The sequence below is a fragment of the Pavona decussata genome, unplaced genomic scaffold, assembly GCF_977016875.1.
Source record: "Pavona decussata unplaced genomic scaffold, jaPavDecu1.1 SCAFFOLD_88, whole genome shotgun sequence".
Lineage (NCBI taxonomy): Eukaryota > Metazoa > Cnidaria > Anthozoa > Scleractinia > Agariciidae > Pavona > Pavona decussata.
The window spans coordinates 404238-420480 of NW_028145505.1; the positions used below are offsets into that span (position 1 = coordinate 404238).

The window sequence follows — 16243 nt, forward strand, 5'->3', positions numbered from 1 at the left end:
GTTTCATGGTTTCTATGGTTTCACGGGTTTCGTGGTTTCATGGTTTCATTGGTTTCGCGGTTTCATGGTTTTTTATGGTTTCATGGTTTCATGGTTTCATTGGTTTTACTTTTTCCTTGGTTTTACGGTTTCATTGGTTTCGCAGTTTCATTGTTTCTATGGTTTCATGGTTTCATGGTTTCATGGTTTCTATGGTTTCATTGTTTCATGGTTTATGGTTTCATGGTTTTATTGGTTTTCATGGTTTCATGGTTTCATTGGTTTTGGTGGTTTCATGGTTTCTATGGTTTCATGGTTTCATGGTTTCATGGTTTCATGGTTTCAAGGTCTCACCAGTTTCATGGTTTCGTGGTTTCGTGGTTTCGTGGTTTCATGGTTTCTATGTTTCATAGTTTCACTGGTTTCATGGTTTTATGGTTTTATTGGTTTTATGGTTTCACGGGTCTCGTGATTACATGGTTTCATTGGTTTCGTGGGTTCACTGGTTTCATGGTTTCGTGGATTCATGGTTTTATTGGTTTGGCGGTTTTATGGTTTCTATGGTTTCATGGTTTCATGGTTTCATGGTTTCTATGGTTTCATGGTTTCATGGTTTATGGTTTCATGGTTTTATTGGTTTTCATGGTTTCATGGTTTCATTGGTTTTGGTGGTTTCATTGTTTCTATGGTTTCATGGTTTCATGGTTTCATGGTTTCAAGGTCTCACTAGTTTCATGGTTTCGTGGTTTCGTGGTTTCGTGGTTTCATGGTTTCTATGTTTCATAGTTTCACTGGTTTCATGGTTTTATGGTTTTATTGGTTTTATGGTTTCACGGGTCTCGTGATTCCATGGTTTCATTGGTTTCGTGGGTTCACTGGTTTCATGGTTTCATGGGTTTCGTGGTTTCATGGTTTTATTGGTTTGGCGGTTTCATGGTTTAGTGGCTTCATTGTTTCATGGTTTCACTGGTTTCATGGTTTCATGGTTTTATGGTTTCAAGGTTTCATTGGTTTCGTGGTTTCACGGGTTTCATGGTTTCTATGGTTTCATGGTTTCACTGCCTCTCATGGTTTCATTGGTTTCGTGGTTTCATGGTTTCTATGGTTTCATGGTTTCATTCGTTTCGTGGTTTCTATGGATTCATGGTTTCACGGGTTTCGTGATTCCATGGTTTCATTGTTTTCGTGGGTTCACTGGTTTCATGGTTTCACGGGTTTCGTGGTTTCATGGTTTCATTGGTTTCGCGGTTTTATGGTTTCTATGGTTTCATGGTTTAGTGGTTTCATTGTTTCAGAGTTTCACTGGTTTCATGGTTTCATGGTCTCATGGTGTTATGGTTTCAATGTTTTATTGGTTTCGTGGTTTCACGGGTTTCGTGGTTTCTATGGTTTCACTGGCTTCATTTTTTCCTTGATTTTACGGTTTTTACGGTGGTGTCGTGGTTTCATGGTATTATTGGTTTCGTGGTTCCACTGGTTTCATTGTCTCAACGGTTTCATGGTGTCACGGATTTCGTGGTTTCACGGGTTTCATGGTTTCATTGGTTTCGTGGTTTCATGGTTTCATGGTTTCATGGTTTCACTAGATTCATGGTTTCATGGTTTATTAGTTTCGTGGTTTCATGGTTTCTACGGCGTGATGGTCTCACTGGTTTCATGGTTTTATTGGTTTCATGGTTTTTATGGTTTCACGGGTTTCGTGGTTTCATGGTTTCATGGTTTCTATGGTTTCATGGTTTCATGGTTTCATGGTTTCATGGTTTCTATGGTTTCATGGTTTCATGGGTTCATGGTCTTACTAGTTTCATGGTTTAGTGGTTTCATGGTTTCTATGGTTTCATGGTTTCACTGGTTTCATGGTTTTATTGTTTTATTGGTTTTATGGTTTCTATGGTTTTATGGTTTCACGGGTCTCGTGATTCCATGGTTTCATTGGTCTTGTGGGTTTACTGGTTTCATGGGTTTCGTGGTTTCATGGTTTCTTTGGTTTGGCGGTTTTATGGTTTCTATGGTTTCATGGTTTAGTGGCTTCATTGTTTCATGGTTTCACTGGTTTCATGGTTTCATGGTTTCATGGTTTTATGGTTTTATGGTTTCAAGGTTTCATTGGTTTCGTGGTTTCACGGGTTTCATGGTTTCATGGTTTCACTGGTTTCATGGTGTTATTGGTTTCGTGGTTTCATGGTTTCGCTTGCTTTATGGTTTCATGGTTTCATGGTTTCATTGGTTTCGTGGTTTCTATGGTTTTATGGTTTCACGGGTTTCGTGATTGTATGGTTTCATTGGTTTTGTGGGTTCACTGGTTTCATGGTTTCACAGGTTTCGTGAATTCATGGTTTCATTGGCTTCGCGGTCTGATGGTTTTTATAGTTTCATGGTTTAGTGGTTTTATTGTTCGATGGTTTTACTGGTTTCATGGTTTCATGGTTTCATTGTTTCATGGTTTTATAGTTTTAAGTTTTCATTTTTTTCGTGGTTTCACGGGTTTAGTGGTTTCTATGTTTTCATGGTTTCACGGGTTTCATGGTTTCATTGGTCTCGTGGTTCCATGGTTTTATTGGTTTCGTGGGTTCACTGCTTTCATGGTTTCACGGGTTTCGTGGTTTCATGGTATTATTGCCTTCGTGGGTTCACTGGTTTTATGGTTTCACGGGTTTCGTGGTATCACGGGTTTCGTGGTATCACGGGTTTCATGGTTTCATTAGTTTATTGGTTTCATGGCTTCGTTAGTTTGGTGGTTTCACCTTTTCATGGTTTTACGGGTTTCGTGGTGTCGTGGTTTCATGGTATTATTGGTTTCGTGGTTCCACTGGTTTCATTGTCTCAACGGTTTCATGGTGTCACGGATTTCGTGGTTTCACGGGTTTCATGGTTTCATTGGTTTCGTGGTTTCACTGGTTTCGGGTTTTCATGGTTTCGTGGTTTCACTGGTTTCGTGATTTTACTGGTTTCCTGGTTTTGTAGTTTCTGAAATACAACTCAAAACATTTGTGGCCTTTTGGCGTAGATACAATGAACTCAACACGTGTTGTTTGTTTACTCACGGGGCATATGAGTCAGCAACAAACATCATATTTCGTATATTTATAATTCGAAATAAAACCACTTTGTTTTAGTTCCAGAGTGTGTTACTTGCTGTTAATACGCTTATTTTGCTAGCCATGGAACCAGAAATACAGAATACTCTGGAGACTAGGTAACTTATGAACTGAACTACAAAACCGGTGTAATCACGAAAGCTGTGGAAGCAAGAATCCCGCGGTGCCTGCAATAAGGACAGAGATCGCAAAACGATCTTTTTATTACTATGGTTGCACTCTTTTTAACGAACTATCTTGATGATATTTCGTATTTTTTTGTTTCTAAATCTTTTATTCGTACACAGTTTTCTATCTATATTATTATCAGTATTAGTTTAATGTGTATGTATATGATAGTTTTAGTACATTGTTGTGCTAAGGGCTCCCATTGATAACATACAGCTTTTTGCATCTGAAGGGGCTACCCTGAGCGGTATAAATAAATAAAAGGTTCTTTTTATTCTTCTTTTTCAATAAAACCAATTAAACTATTGAAACCACGAAACCCGGGAAACCATGCTACCAGTGAAACCATGAAACCAGTGAAACCGTGAAACCACTAAAACCACGAAACTAGCGAAACCACGAAACCCGTAAAACAACGAGTCTAAAGAAACCCTGAAACCAGTAAAACCACGAAACAAATGAAACCATAAAACCACAAAACTAGTAGAAATATGAAACCCGTAAAACCATCAAACCACAGAATCCGTGAAACCATGAAACCACTGAAACCACAAAACCCATGAAACCATGAAACCAGTGACACCATGAAACCCGTGAAACCACGAAACCATAGAAACCACAAAACCACGAAACCACGAAACCCGTGAAACCATGAAACCAGTGAACCCACGAAACCAACGAAACCATGAAACCACGAAACCCGTAAAACCATGAAACCAAAGAAACTAAGAAACCACGAAACCCGTGAAACCATGAAACCAGTGAAACCACGAAACCATGAAAACAGGAAACCCGTGAAACCACAAAACCAATGAAACCATGAAGCCCGTGAAACCACAAATCCGTGACACCATGAAACCGTTGAGACATTGAAACCAATGAAACCACGAAACCAGTGAAACCACAAAACCAATGAAACCATGAAACCACGAAACCCGTGAAACCATGAAACCAGTGAACCCACGAAACCAATGAAACCATGGAACCACGAGACCAGTGAAACCGCGAAACCAATGAAACCATGAAACCCGTGAAACCACGAAACCCGTGAGACCATGAAACCATAGAAACTAAGAAACCACGAAACCCGTGAAACCATGAAACCAGTGAAACCACCAAACCATGAAAACAGGAAACCCGTGAAACCACGAAACCAATGAAACCATGAAACCCGTGAAACCACGAAATCCGTGACACCATGAAACCGTTGAGACAATGAAACCAATGAAACCACGAAACCAGTGAAACCATGAAACCAATGAAACCATGAAACCACGAAACCCGTGAAACCATGAAACCATGACACCAGTGAACCAACAAAACCAATGACACCATGGAACCACGAGACCAGTGAAACCACGAAACCAATGAAACCATGACACCCGTGAAACCATGAAACCAATGAACCCACGAAACCAATGAAACCCGTGAAACCACGAAACCAATGAAACCATGAAACCATGAAACCATGAAACCAGTGAAACAAGTGAAACCATGAAACCATGAAACTGCGAAACCAATGAAACCATCAAACCGCGAAAGCCGTGAAACCATGAAACCAGTGAACCCACAAAACCAATGAAACCAGTGAACCAAGGAAACCAATGAAACCATGGAACCACGAAACCCGTGAAACCATGCAACCATAGAAACCAGGAAACCACGAAACTCGTGAAACCACAAAACCAATGAAACCATGAAACCATGAAACCATGAAACCATGAAACCAGTGAAACCATGAAACCATAGAAACTACGAAACTGCAAAACCAATGAAACCATGAAACCACGAAACCCGTAAAACCCGTGAAACCATAAAACCAGTGAACCCAGTGAACCCACGAAACCAATGAAACCATTGAACCACGAAACCCGTGAAACCATGAAGGCATAGAAACCAGAAGACCACGAAACCCGTGAAACCACGAAACCAATGAAACCATGAAAGCATGAAACCATGGAACCACGAAACCCGTAAAACCATGAAACTATATACCCGTAAAACCCGTGAAACAACGAAACCAATGAGACCATGAAACCATGAAACCATCAAACCAGTGAAACCATGAAACAATAAAACCACTAAACCGTGAAACCATAGAAACCATGAAAGCGCCAAACCAATGAAACCATGAAACCACGAAACCATGAAACCAGTGAAACCATGAAACCATAGAAACCACGAAACTGCAAAACCAATGAAACCATGAAACCACGAAACCCGTGAAACCCGTGAAACCTGTGAAACCATGAACCCAGTGAACCCACGAAACCAATGCAACAATGGAACCACAAGACCCGTGAAACCATGAAACCATAGAAACCAGGAAACCCCGAAACCCGTGAAACCACGAAACCAATGAAACCATGAAAGCATGAAACCATGGAACCACGAAACCCGTAAAACCATGAAACTATATAAACCACGAAACCACGAAGCCAATGAGACCATGAAACCATGAAACCATGAAACCAGTGAAACCATGAAACAATGAAACCACTAAACCATGAAACCATAGAAACCATGAAACCGCCAAACCAATGAAACCATGAAACCACGAAACCCGTGAAACCATGAAACCAGTGAACCCACGAAACCAATGAAACCATGGAATCACGAAACCCGTGAAACCATGAAACCATAGAAACCACGAAACCAATGAAACCATGAAACCATGAAACCATGAAACCATAGAAACCATGAAACCATGAAACCATGAAACCAATGAACAAACGAAACCAATGAAACCATGGAACCACTAAACTCCTGAAACCATGAAACCATAAAAACCACGAAACCACGAAACCCGTGAAACCACAAAACCAATGAAACCATAAAACCAATGAAACCATAAAACCATGAAACCAGTGAAACCATGAAACCATAGAAACCATGAAACCATGAAACCAGTGAACAAACGAAACCAATGAAACCATGGAACCACTAAACTCGTGAAACCATGAAACCATATAAACCACGAAACCACGAAACCCGTGAAACCACTAAACTCGTGAAACCATGAAACCATATAAACCACGAAACCACGAAACCCGTGAAACCACAAAACCAATAAAACCATAAAACCATGAAACCATAGAAACCACGAAACCCGTGAAACCACGAAACCAATGAAACCATGAAACCATGAAACCATGAAACCAGTGAAACCATGAAACCATGAAACCATGAAACCATGAAACCACTAAACCATGAAACCATAGAAAACATGAAACCGCGAGACCAATGAAACCATGAATCCAGTGAACCCACGAAACCAATGAAACCATGGAACCACGAAACCCAATGAAACCATGATATCAGTGAAACCAATGAAACCATGAAACCATAGAAACCATGAAACCGCGAAACCAATGAAACCATGAAACTCGTGGAACCATGAAACCATGAAACCATGAAACCATGAAACCATGAAACCATGAAACCATGAAACCATGAAACCTTTAAACCAATGAAACCATGAAACCATAGAAACTATGAAACCACGAAACCAGTAAAACAATGAATCCAGTAACTGTCCATGTAACCAGTGAAACCAGGAAACCAATGAGACCATGAAACCACGAAACCACGAAACCATGAAACCACTGACACCATGAAACCATGAAACCATTGAACCCACAAACCCTATCAACCCTACCCATGAACCAAACAACCTTACTTCCTATGCAAGCATAGCATATCCTAATTGGCATATATTCGTGCTCCGTAACACCAAGTTGTAACCGTTTTTTTAAAGAACAGGAGATTTTAAAATTCTCTGACATTTATACCAAATAGGTAAATTTCTGTATCTTTTTTAAAAAAGCTTACCTCCAAATTACTTTCGTGATATGTTTACCCTTGCAAGCCAGGTACATTCTTATAATACAAGAAATTCCAACCTTAAGCCCTGTTCAGACTAGGTGCCCGCGCCAGAGATCTTTGCCCGGGCACTAAAAAGGACGTTGTTCAGACTCCTTGTTGCCCAAGAAGCAATCTTGTTCTCCTTCTTCAATTTAGCGCCCGCCATTTTGTTTGCTGTATCGTAAGGAGGCATGAGGAAAAAACGTGGGAACTGACAAAATCCTGTTTACACCAGTGACCGTGCCCAGGAACGGTGCCCGAGTACTACTCTTGGAGGTAGTGCCCGTGCCCGGGCACGGTGCCCAGATTTTTGCTCGGGCACCGACAAAATGTTCTGTTTAGACTAGTGCCCAAGAACCGGGAACGGGCACCTAGTCTGAACGGGGCCTTTTTAATTGTCGAACTAATCTTCGAAAATTCTCAATTCGGTTCAAGGTCCTACGTTTTTCAACTCGCTTAGTCGTGAAATTCAAAACAGTGAAAGTATCAGTTTGTTTGGCAAAAGACTTAAAAAATTCCTTCTTTCTTAGTTTAATTGACTCTTTTGAGCTTCACACCTTTTCTTTTTTCTTTTTTTTTCTTTCTTTCTTTTTTTTCTTCTTTTAAAAAAAAATTTAATCAGAATTTTCATTCAGTACCATTAACTTCTATGGTTTATCCTATAGTTCCAGGAAGCCTATAGTTAATAAGCCCCAGGCTTCTATATAGGCTTCCTAGCCTTTAACACATTTCATCTTGTAAATAGTTTAGTAGGAATATTGTGTATCATCTTTAATGTATTTATGTTGTATTTTTTTGGTTAATGGAGAATAAAAAATGAAGCAGTCAAACAGTCAAACCTCTTGTAAGTCAGATCACAAATTAAATTAAAATAAATTCTGACGTATTAAGGGTTATATTTTTAAAAATGATCTATCATTTCAACAGTCATAAACAGTCACTTCTAGCGAAATTTAATGTGGAAATTACAGGTTGATGGGGTCAACCAAGAAAAAATGACAACAACAACAAGAGAACAATTGCCTTTAATCATCATAACAGCTATTATGCTATTTTAATGCACCTGCAATTTTTCTATTTAAACCCATAACACCTCTCACAGCAAATCTTTATGGCTGTAAAAGTGTTTCATTAGATGAATATAATTGGCCCAGGGTAGGTCTGTGTTGGCTACAAACTAATATTGATAATATTATATTATATAATTTCCATTGTTATGAGTGTAAATAAAAAAATGAGAAAACTCTCATTAATCTCATTCTAGTGAGATTAAAAGGCTTTTCAAATAATAATAATAATAATAATAATAATAAAATAATAATAAAATATTAATAATAATAATAATTTAATAATAATAATCTTTATTAAAATATTCCACACAAATTGTTATTTACAAGTTAAAAGTATATAAAAAAGAGCTATTAAAAACCAATTTACAATTCATTTCGATTAAAAAAAGGTCATATTTTCAAGCAAAATTTCAGTAATATTTTTTTTATAAATATATTTGATTGCAAAAAAAAAAAAGAAACTGAGACTACTTTCAAGCATAATGTTTTTGTAAAGAAAAAGAAAAAAAAAACAAATGTCATGAAGTTTTTAAAAAAATTAAATTCGGCTTTTTAAAATCAGTTCCACTTGATAAAAAGAAAAGAAAAAAACATAAACAAAATACGCATCTCTCAAATGGCCCCTTTTGCAGTTTCAATGTCAATGTCCGCGCGTTCTTGATGTCACGTTGAATTCTTCGTATTGTCCTAGAACCTCTAAGACACATGAGTGCAGATCTTAACAGTGCGAATGAAATTCGGCTTCTCATCCATGACAATGGTTTTGGCATATTGCTCCCCTTTCTTGATAATAATAATAATAATAATAATAATAATAATAATAATAACAGTAATAATAATAATAATAATAATAATAATAATAATAATAATAATGATAATAATAATAATTCTTTATAAATAAACTTATTCTAAAACGGCATGTACACGAAGTGCAAAAGCCCCTTAAGATTCGTAAGCTTCCTTCAAGTCCATCCTTCCTTATTATAATACCATAAACCCCCTTAGGTTGATGTTTACCCCCTGTAGGTGGATGTTATGAGTTGGTAGAAATGAAAATTATGAAATTCAAGTCAATGATAGAAAAGCTCCTTATGATCCCAAGTTTCCCTGCTAGAGTGTAAGCTTATATGCGTAAGAATTGACTAGTATAAAACATAAACTATAAAATGTACAATGTAGGCAACTCTACCTCCCTTGGGTAGATGTTAACCTCCTGTAGGCGGCAGGTATATTCCGGGGGTGAGGGGTGTGGGGTGGGGGGTAAGGGGTGAGGGGTGAGGGGTGGGGGTGGTTTGGTGAGTTTAACTGGGGTGAGTTTAAATGTCCCTTGACAGAAGTTCAGTCGGTTTCCCCATTAAACCTGTGATAAGGCCCAATTTTAGCAGTGCTCTTATTTATTTTTACGCGGTCGCTCGCTAAATTTTTGCAGGAATGGTTTTTAAAATACCAAGACTGAGAGCCTGATCACAGGTTTATAGTTCTGAGATACTACGTCTGCCAACAACCGCATCTCAATTCATACTAAAGCGCGATAAGAGGCGCCTCAGTTCTCAGGCTACCGATAAACCAACCAATGGAATAATGAACTTTGACAGGCTGTTGACAACATTATCACAAGATGTTGATTTCATGCAAATGAACACAAAACACGTTCTTAAGTTGACCTGAAAGTTGACCTGGCTGAACAAAAGCAAAACACTATTATCAAGGATATTGTGTTTTATGTGTGAAATTTTGGCGTAAATAATGGATAAAGCTTTATAATACTTCAGAAGTATGTTTACTGGGGCATTTTGTTTATTAAACTCGCCGTGATACGTAACCGGATCCTAGTAAATTATTTTCATTATTTTTCAATCTGACGCCATTTAAAAATTTAACGGCGAGGTTTACATTTCACGGCGTGAAATATTTCACTCCCTTACAATTTTACTTTCACGGCGTGACCGGGCGGCGTGAATTTATTTCCCAGTCTTCAGATTCACTCCCAGAGTGAAAATGTTTCGGAATAGCGTGAACACGGCGTGAAATTTCCACCTCACAGTGTGAAGTTTCAAATACCCGCGCCGTGACCGTGAAAAAAATTCACTATTTGGAGTGAAATCCATAAGCCCTCTTTTCGCGTGGAGGGTCATATATGGAGACAGTATGACAAAGTGAAAGGGGTTTCTGGGCTGCTATGGAACCCATTTTGTTTTAGCACCTAAGATAGTGTGTGAATTAAATCACTGATTAAATTCAAATAAATTAGCAATAATGTAAAAATTATAGTTCTCAGGAGACTTATCAGTGTCACATGTACCACGTTACAATACACTCCATTAGTGAATGTCGGGTATTAGATGCGTCTCAGATCTCAGTAAAATAGGGGAAAGAAACTACAGTCTTGAATCTTGAATTGTTATAGTCTGAAATGTCAGCTGTCTCCTCCCCATAACCCCCTGTGGGTTAGGGAGAAGAGACGGCTGACATTTCAGACTAGAATTCGTTTCGAACAATTGGCTCACCCCTCACCCCTCACCCCTCACCCCCCACCCCTCACCCCTCACCCCTCACCCCCCACCCCCCACCCCTCACCCCTCACCCCTCACCCCTCACCTCTCCCCCCCACCCCCCACCCCTCACCTCTCACCCCCCACCCCTCACCCCCGGAATAGACCTGCCACCTGTAGGTGGATGTTATGAATTGGTAATAAATAAAATTACATTCAGGTCAACGATTAGAAAAGCCCCTGCAAGATTGTAAGTTTTAATGCTTGCAAATAAGCTTTCCATGTGTACGATTGTGCCAGTATAACACATACGATACAAACGTGGTGCTATAAAACGTACCTCCCTTAGGTCGATGTTAACCTCCCGTAGGTCGATGTTACCTGAGCAAATCTTGACTGTTTTCATAGTTCCACGTTTCTTCCACAAATCGAGCGTAAAATCCTTGAGATCAGAGTTCAGACGCCGAGAAACGAAAGTAGAAAGAACTCTGTATTCTACCATAACGAATCCTAACAAACGTTCGAAGTCTTTATTTCACCGACGTCGTCCGCCATTACTACAAAAAGAGAGTGAATGCAGGTCAATTTCCGGTATAATCGGATCTCGGATCGTGGCTGGTCCGAAGAATAACCCGATGACGTCACTTCCTTTAGGCCGATTTTATCTTTTCTCAACCTCGATTGAAAGACGACACCTCAGGATGTCCACGAACTAGTGATCAGCGGTAAAGTGCGTACTTGTATGTCATAAATGGCTAAACGAAGTGTCCATCTTCCAAAGGTGAGAAAAATTACAAGTTACCTTAAACTAAGCATAATTATATAGGAAATGTAGTGTTGTCATTTTATGTGTTTGTGTTGGCCCTTTTGTATAGTTCTACATCTCATTACATTTGGTAGGTGGTTGGAAAACAATGGGTTGCGAGAATTACCTTCAGGAATATTTGATAACAATCCTGAGCTGGACACCATGTAAGTGAACATGGGAACTTTTTTCAGAGTGTGTGGCAACGCATGAAAAAGACAGAGAATTTACTAAAAACAGGCCACCTTAAAAGTGGGTATAAAATTTTTAGCCAGGGGTGAAAAACTCGTATTCAGTTGAGGCAGGTGATCCGTTTCTCAAAACTCCTAGAAGATTTTTTCAAATCCATTTCCTATTGATTGGTGGTAATTCTTCGTATAAATTAGCCCAAGGTACTTCTTGGCCTTGTAAAGTTTTTAATGGTTTAGCTCTCAAAGTTATAAAAAATCGACTTGCTGGCAATAAACATTGTACCCGTAAAACAGTTTTCTCGAACCGAAACCCCTTCAAGTCACATTAAAGCATCTTCAGAAAAGTGGGAGTTATCTGCAGTCGTTCCCTGTGTTCTTGATCATCTTGTTCTTTACATGTTTTCTTTGTGTTCTTTACCCAAGTGATCCGATTTAGCACTCAAGAAAATCCGTAGGAACGCAGACAAAGACTCCAGAAACTTCCGCTTAATTCAAGATGCTTTTTTTCAACTCCAGCAATGCTACTTTTAGAACCTGGCAAAACACTCCTGCCTAAACTCCAAATAAGTAGGAGGCACAAAATAACGCGTTTCAGAGGCACTTTCTAGATCAAGCTCCATATTTGCATCACTTAATAACATTGAATGAAGCAGCAATTCATTATCGCAACGACATTTGAGACGGTTTTCCATATCAAGTTACATTGACCAATGAGGGGCATGTAAAATCCCACTACCCTGGAAAAACCAAAATGTCTTCAGTTTGGTCAAACAATGCAGGATCAGTTTGCACACACGACAACATTGTGTTGTCGGAGTAAATATATATCCCATTAATAACTGGAGTTAAAGCAACTTTCATTCCTTCCCTTAAGTCTCTGACAAATTCGTTAAGGAAGCTGTTTAGAACTTATTGATAGGTACCTTAAAAGTACAAATTTCTTCATGGACCGGCTCAACGGTTTACTTACAAGTCACATTTCCTAACGTCTTTTGATGTGTTTTCGAAGCCCTTACTTAAAAACAGTGGCTACTTGCCTATATTTTTCGAAGATAATGCACTAACAATAATACTAAAAGGTTTTAAAGGACATAACAATAGAAGAATTTCAGTTTCCAAATTGGTTATCCTTATATTGATTGATTTATTTATTTTTAGGCCCAATAATCTTTAGTGAGATCTGCGTTTCCGCATCATCATAAACCGAGCGAAAAAAAATTAATATTTTGTTTTAGTAGGCACCGTTCTTAAAAAACCGGAGATTCCCGGACCATCTTTAGATGCACACGACGCATGCGCAGTAGCAAAAGGATGAACCGTCCTTTAATGTTGTCTCGTTCAAGACACTTGAAATTAATTACAAGGTCATTCTGCAACATACATAAATGTACAGCATTCATCTTTCAGCCTCTAACACTACCATTAATGTAACTAACAGTTCACTCCTTCAGTGGCCGGAACAAATCTTGTCCCTAACGATGTTAGAGCCCATGACCATTCGCAACAAGCGAATTTTTGTTTACTAACCTATAGAAAGCAACGCGGTGACCTTAGTCATTCCCAATGTCCATAATGGGTTTCTTTACCATGATCGATATTAAACGTTGTCATCCTTGAATGAAGCCACCTTGCTAATATACTTGATCTGTTTTCTTTGTAAATGATGCAGTCTTTTGAACGACAACAATCTGACTCAGTTGAACGAAAGTGTGTTTCATGGCTTGAGGAATTTGAAGTATTTGTAAGTAAATTTTTTGCCTTATTTTGCACACTTTAAACATATAACTCAAGAGATACTACATAAAGGATCAATGATTTATTGCATTTGATTAATTAAAAAAAAATCTGTTTGAGTTAATGCTAAGAAGTTGATAAAGTTTTACATAGCACGGTCCAAACTTCAGAGAGTCCGCCTGATAATTTTTCTTTGAATTGGTTCCTTTTAAAAAAAGAGTGTTGTGTATCATGATGAAGTGTAAGCTAAAACCCCAAACAAACATCTTCTGAGGGTAATTCATAGATTCATTAAGAAGAGAAAACTTTACCTTTACTTGTGCCAACAGCTGGCGAAAATGTTCAATGATAAACAATTACTGGCAAGCTAAGAAAATCAACAACAACAGCTGTTGTGATAGCTGCCCCTGTTGGCACTTTTGTTAATTTAAAGAAATAAAACTTTGCTGTAGATGAAAATTAGATGGAAATTAGATTAGATTGGTTCACAGCAATTAGGAAATGGCCTATACCACGATCATTGAAAGCCTCCCTATCTCTTATCGCGAGTTTTTTCTTTTATGTTTGTAGGTATATGCAGTACAACAAATTGCAAAACCTACCACCAAAAATCTTCAGCCACAACAAAAAGCTAATCCGGTTGTAAGTAGCATTCTATTCTTTTCCTTATAAACGATACACTTTCAATTCTTATGACACTTTTGATACTTAAGAAGACCAACGGATAATGACCAAATTCAATCCGCAGGGTAACCCTTTATCAGCCTGATTAGTTTCTTTGTTTTTTGTTTGTTCCTTTGTTTGTTAGTTTGTTTGTTTGTTTTTTCACATGAAGTAAATCAAATAAACGCTTATTTCATGTGAATCCAAACTAATCAATAATTTATAATTATTAAGCCTGCGTTCAAGGCAGAGTTCAGTCAAAGCCCGATTACACTAATCCTGGGGTAACGTGAACTTTGATTTGAGTTTCATTGCTAACCAGTGAAGAATCTTCAAAACGATTTCTGTTCCTCAGTTTTGTCCAAGACTCTTCTTTATCGCTAGCTTAAAATTTAACTTTTAAAAACCCTTTTAATGAGCGAGAAGAAAACCTTGCTTAATTTTGAATCGGGGATTAGCGTTCCTCGGCTTTCGAACAACGGGGACCAGAACTCCTCATGCGCACTAAAGGGCCAGGTGAAGAGCTTTCGAGGATATATATAACGGAGAATTAAGTAGCTGAAGAAGTATTACTTCAGTAGTTTGTCGACCGTAACTTTGGAAGCGATACTGATATGCGGAAACACAACTGAGAACAATAGCTAAGGGAGTTGTTGAGCCATTACAGCTCCAAATCTTAAAATTGATGAAGTTGTTTGAGCTTATCAAATATCTCCTTTTAATGGACGCCCTCTATGTGCTAAAGCTCCCAGATATAAATTATAATGTCTAGTCTCCCTGGGTTTTTAATACATCCTTTACAAGTTATTACAATGTGGCTGTACATATAATTATTATTTTCCTACTTTTATATAAACAATATATAGAGACAAATCTCGCGACAAACAAGAATAAGAATGAATTTGAACATTATAATTTCGATAATAATCAAGTATAATTCTCGGAATATAATAGTCAGTAGTCCTTGATATGTTCGTTACTTGTGCAGGCGTTTGAACAGCAACAACCTGACGCTGTTAAACAAAAGTCTGTTTCGTGGATTGAAAGATTTAGACGAACTGTGAGTAAAGCAATCTAACTTCAAGTTAGTATAACCACTTTTTAGTTTCTGAAAAAGTCCTAAAGTTTCATGGCGTCTTCTCAAATGCTGTAAAAGTTATTTCATTAACTTATAATAACTTTTTGAACCTCAAATGATTGCCGCAGGCACAATCCGTACCCTCCTCCGTAACATGCTCGGTTGTCTGTGTAAATAAATTAAGGTATGTCATGTTTTTGAAAACACTCAGAAGATGTCGAGCCCTCTCGGATTATACTATGTTTAATGGCTTAACTGTTAAGAATGAATCTGTCATCAGTTGTCAATCTTAATTTACATATTAACCTTTTGGTCAGGGTATTTTCATTAATGATTAAACCCAATCTCGTACTCACCCATGACTGTAATGATGCTTAAGAAGTTTAATTGTTTTAATTATGTTTTCCTGCTTTCTACATTTTCAATCTCGTTTTGACGCTTCAGCTAGTTGAAATAGTTGTTTTTTTACCTTGGATTTATTTTCTTTTCTCCTATACAACCTAGTGCTGTTCGACCAATGTCAATATCAGATAGGCTCAACTGATTTTGTTCGCTTCATTTTCGTCTAATGAAGGTGGTTACACAATAACAATATCGAGAAGTTACATGCTGAACTGTTTGCAGATCTCAAAATTTTGGACGAACTGTGAGTATCAAGAGATCAAATCTTCTTACAATTGTTTCGTCATGTGCTACTACTCATCTCCAATAGTTTTAGTCTCCTAAAATAATAAATGAGTAGCGCTTAAAACACAGTAAACCAAATAGTACTGCTATAACATGCATAATATTCAGGAAATGAGTTTACATGATTATCCTAGTAATGAAATCTATCCGCGTAAAAATCATCTTAATGTGTTTTCAAGCTAAGAGGACAGGAGATGTGGATTTGGTGGTTACACGTCTAACGTTAATATTGAATAAAAAGTTATAATGTTAATGAGTGCAGTTGTTCGTGTCAGTTACTTTTAATTTTGCCACGAGATTGCGCACCAGCTGAGCCCTAGCAAGATGTTGTAATTGAAGAGTTCAAATGCATATATCAAGGTTCATAAAACTCTTAAGATCTACGCTCATTTTGAATGATTAAAATTGTATCGA

General features: G+C 38.0%; 1 protein-coding gene across 1 annotated transcript in view; it reads left to right on the forward strand.

The window, feature by feature from the left end:
• The window catches only part of LOC146474557 (uncharacterized), a 66327-nt gene that overhangs the window by 49811 nt on the left and 273 nt on the right, over nt 1-16243 (forward strand). Inside the window, exons 7-11 of the mRNA XM_085116935.1 lie at nt 11572-11643; nt 13337-13408; nt 13972-14043; nt 15053-15124; nt 15717-15788. Coding sequence (XP_084973061.1) covers nt 11572-11643; nt 13337-13408; nt 13972-14043; nt 15053-15124; nt 15717-15788 — 360 coding nt within the window. The remainder of the gene's footprint in view (nt 1-11571; nt 11644-13336; nt 13409-13971; nt 14044-15052; nt 15125-15716; nt 15789-16243) is intronic.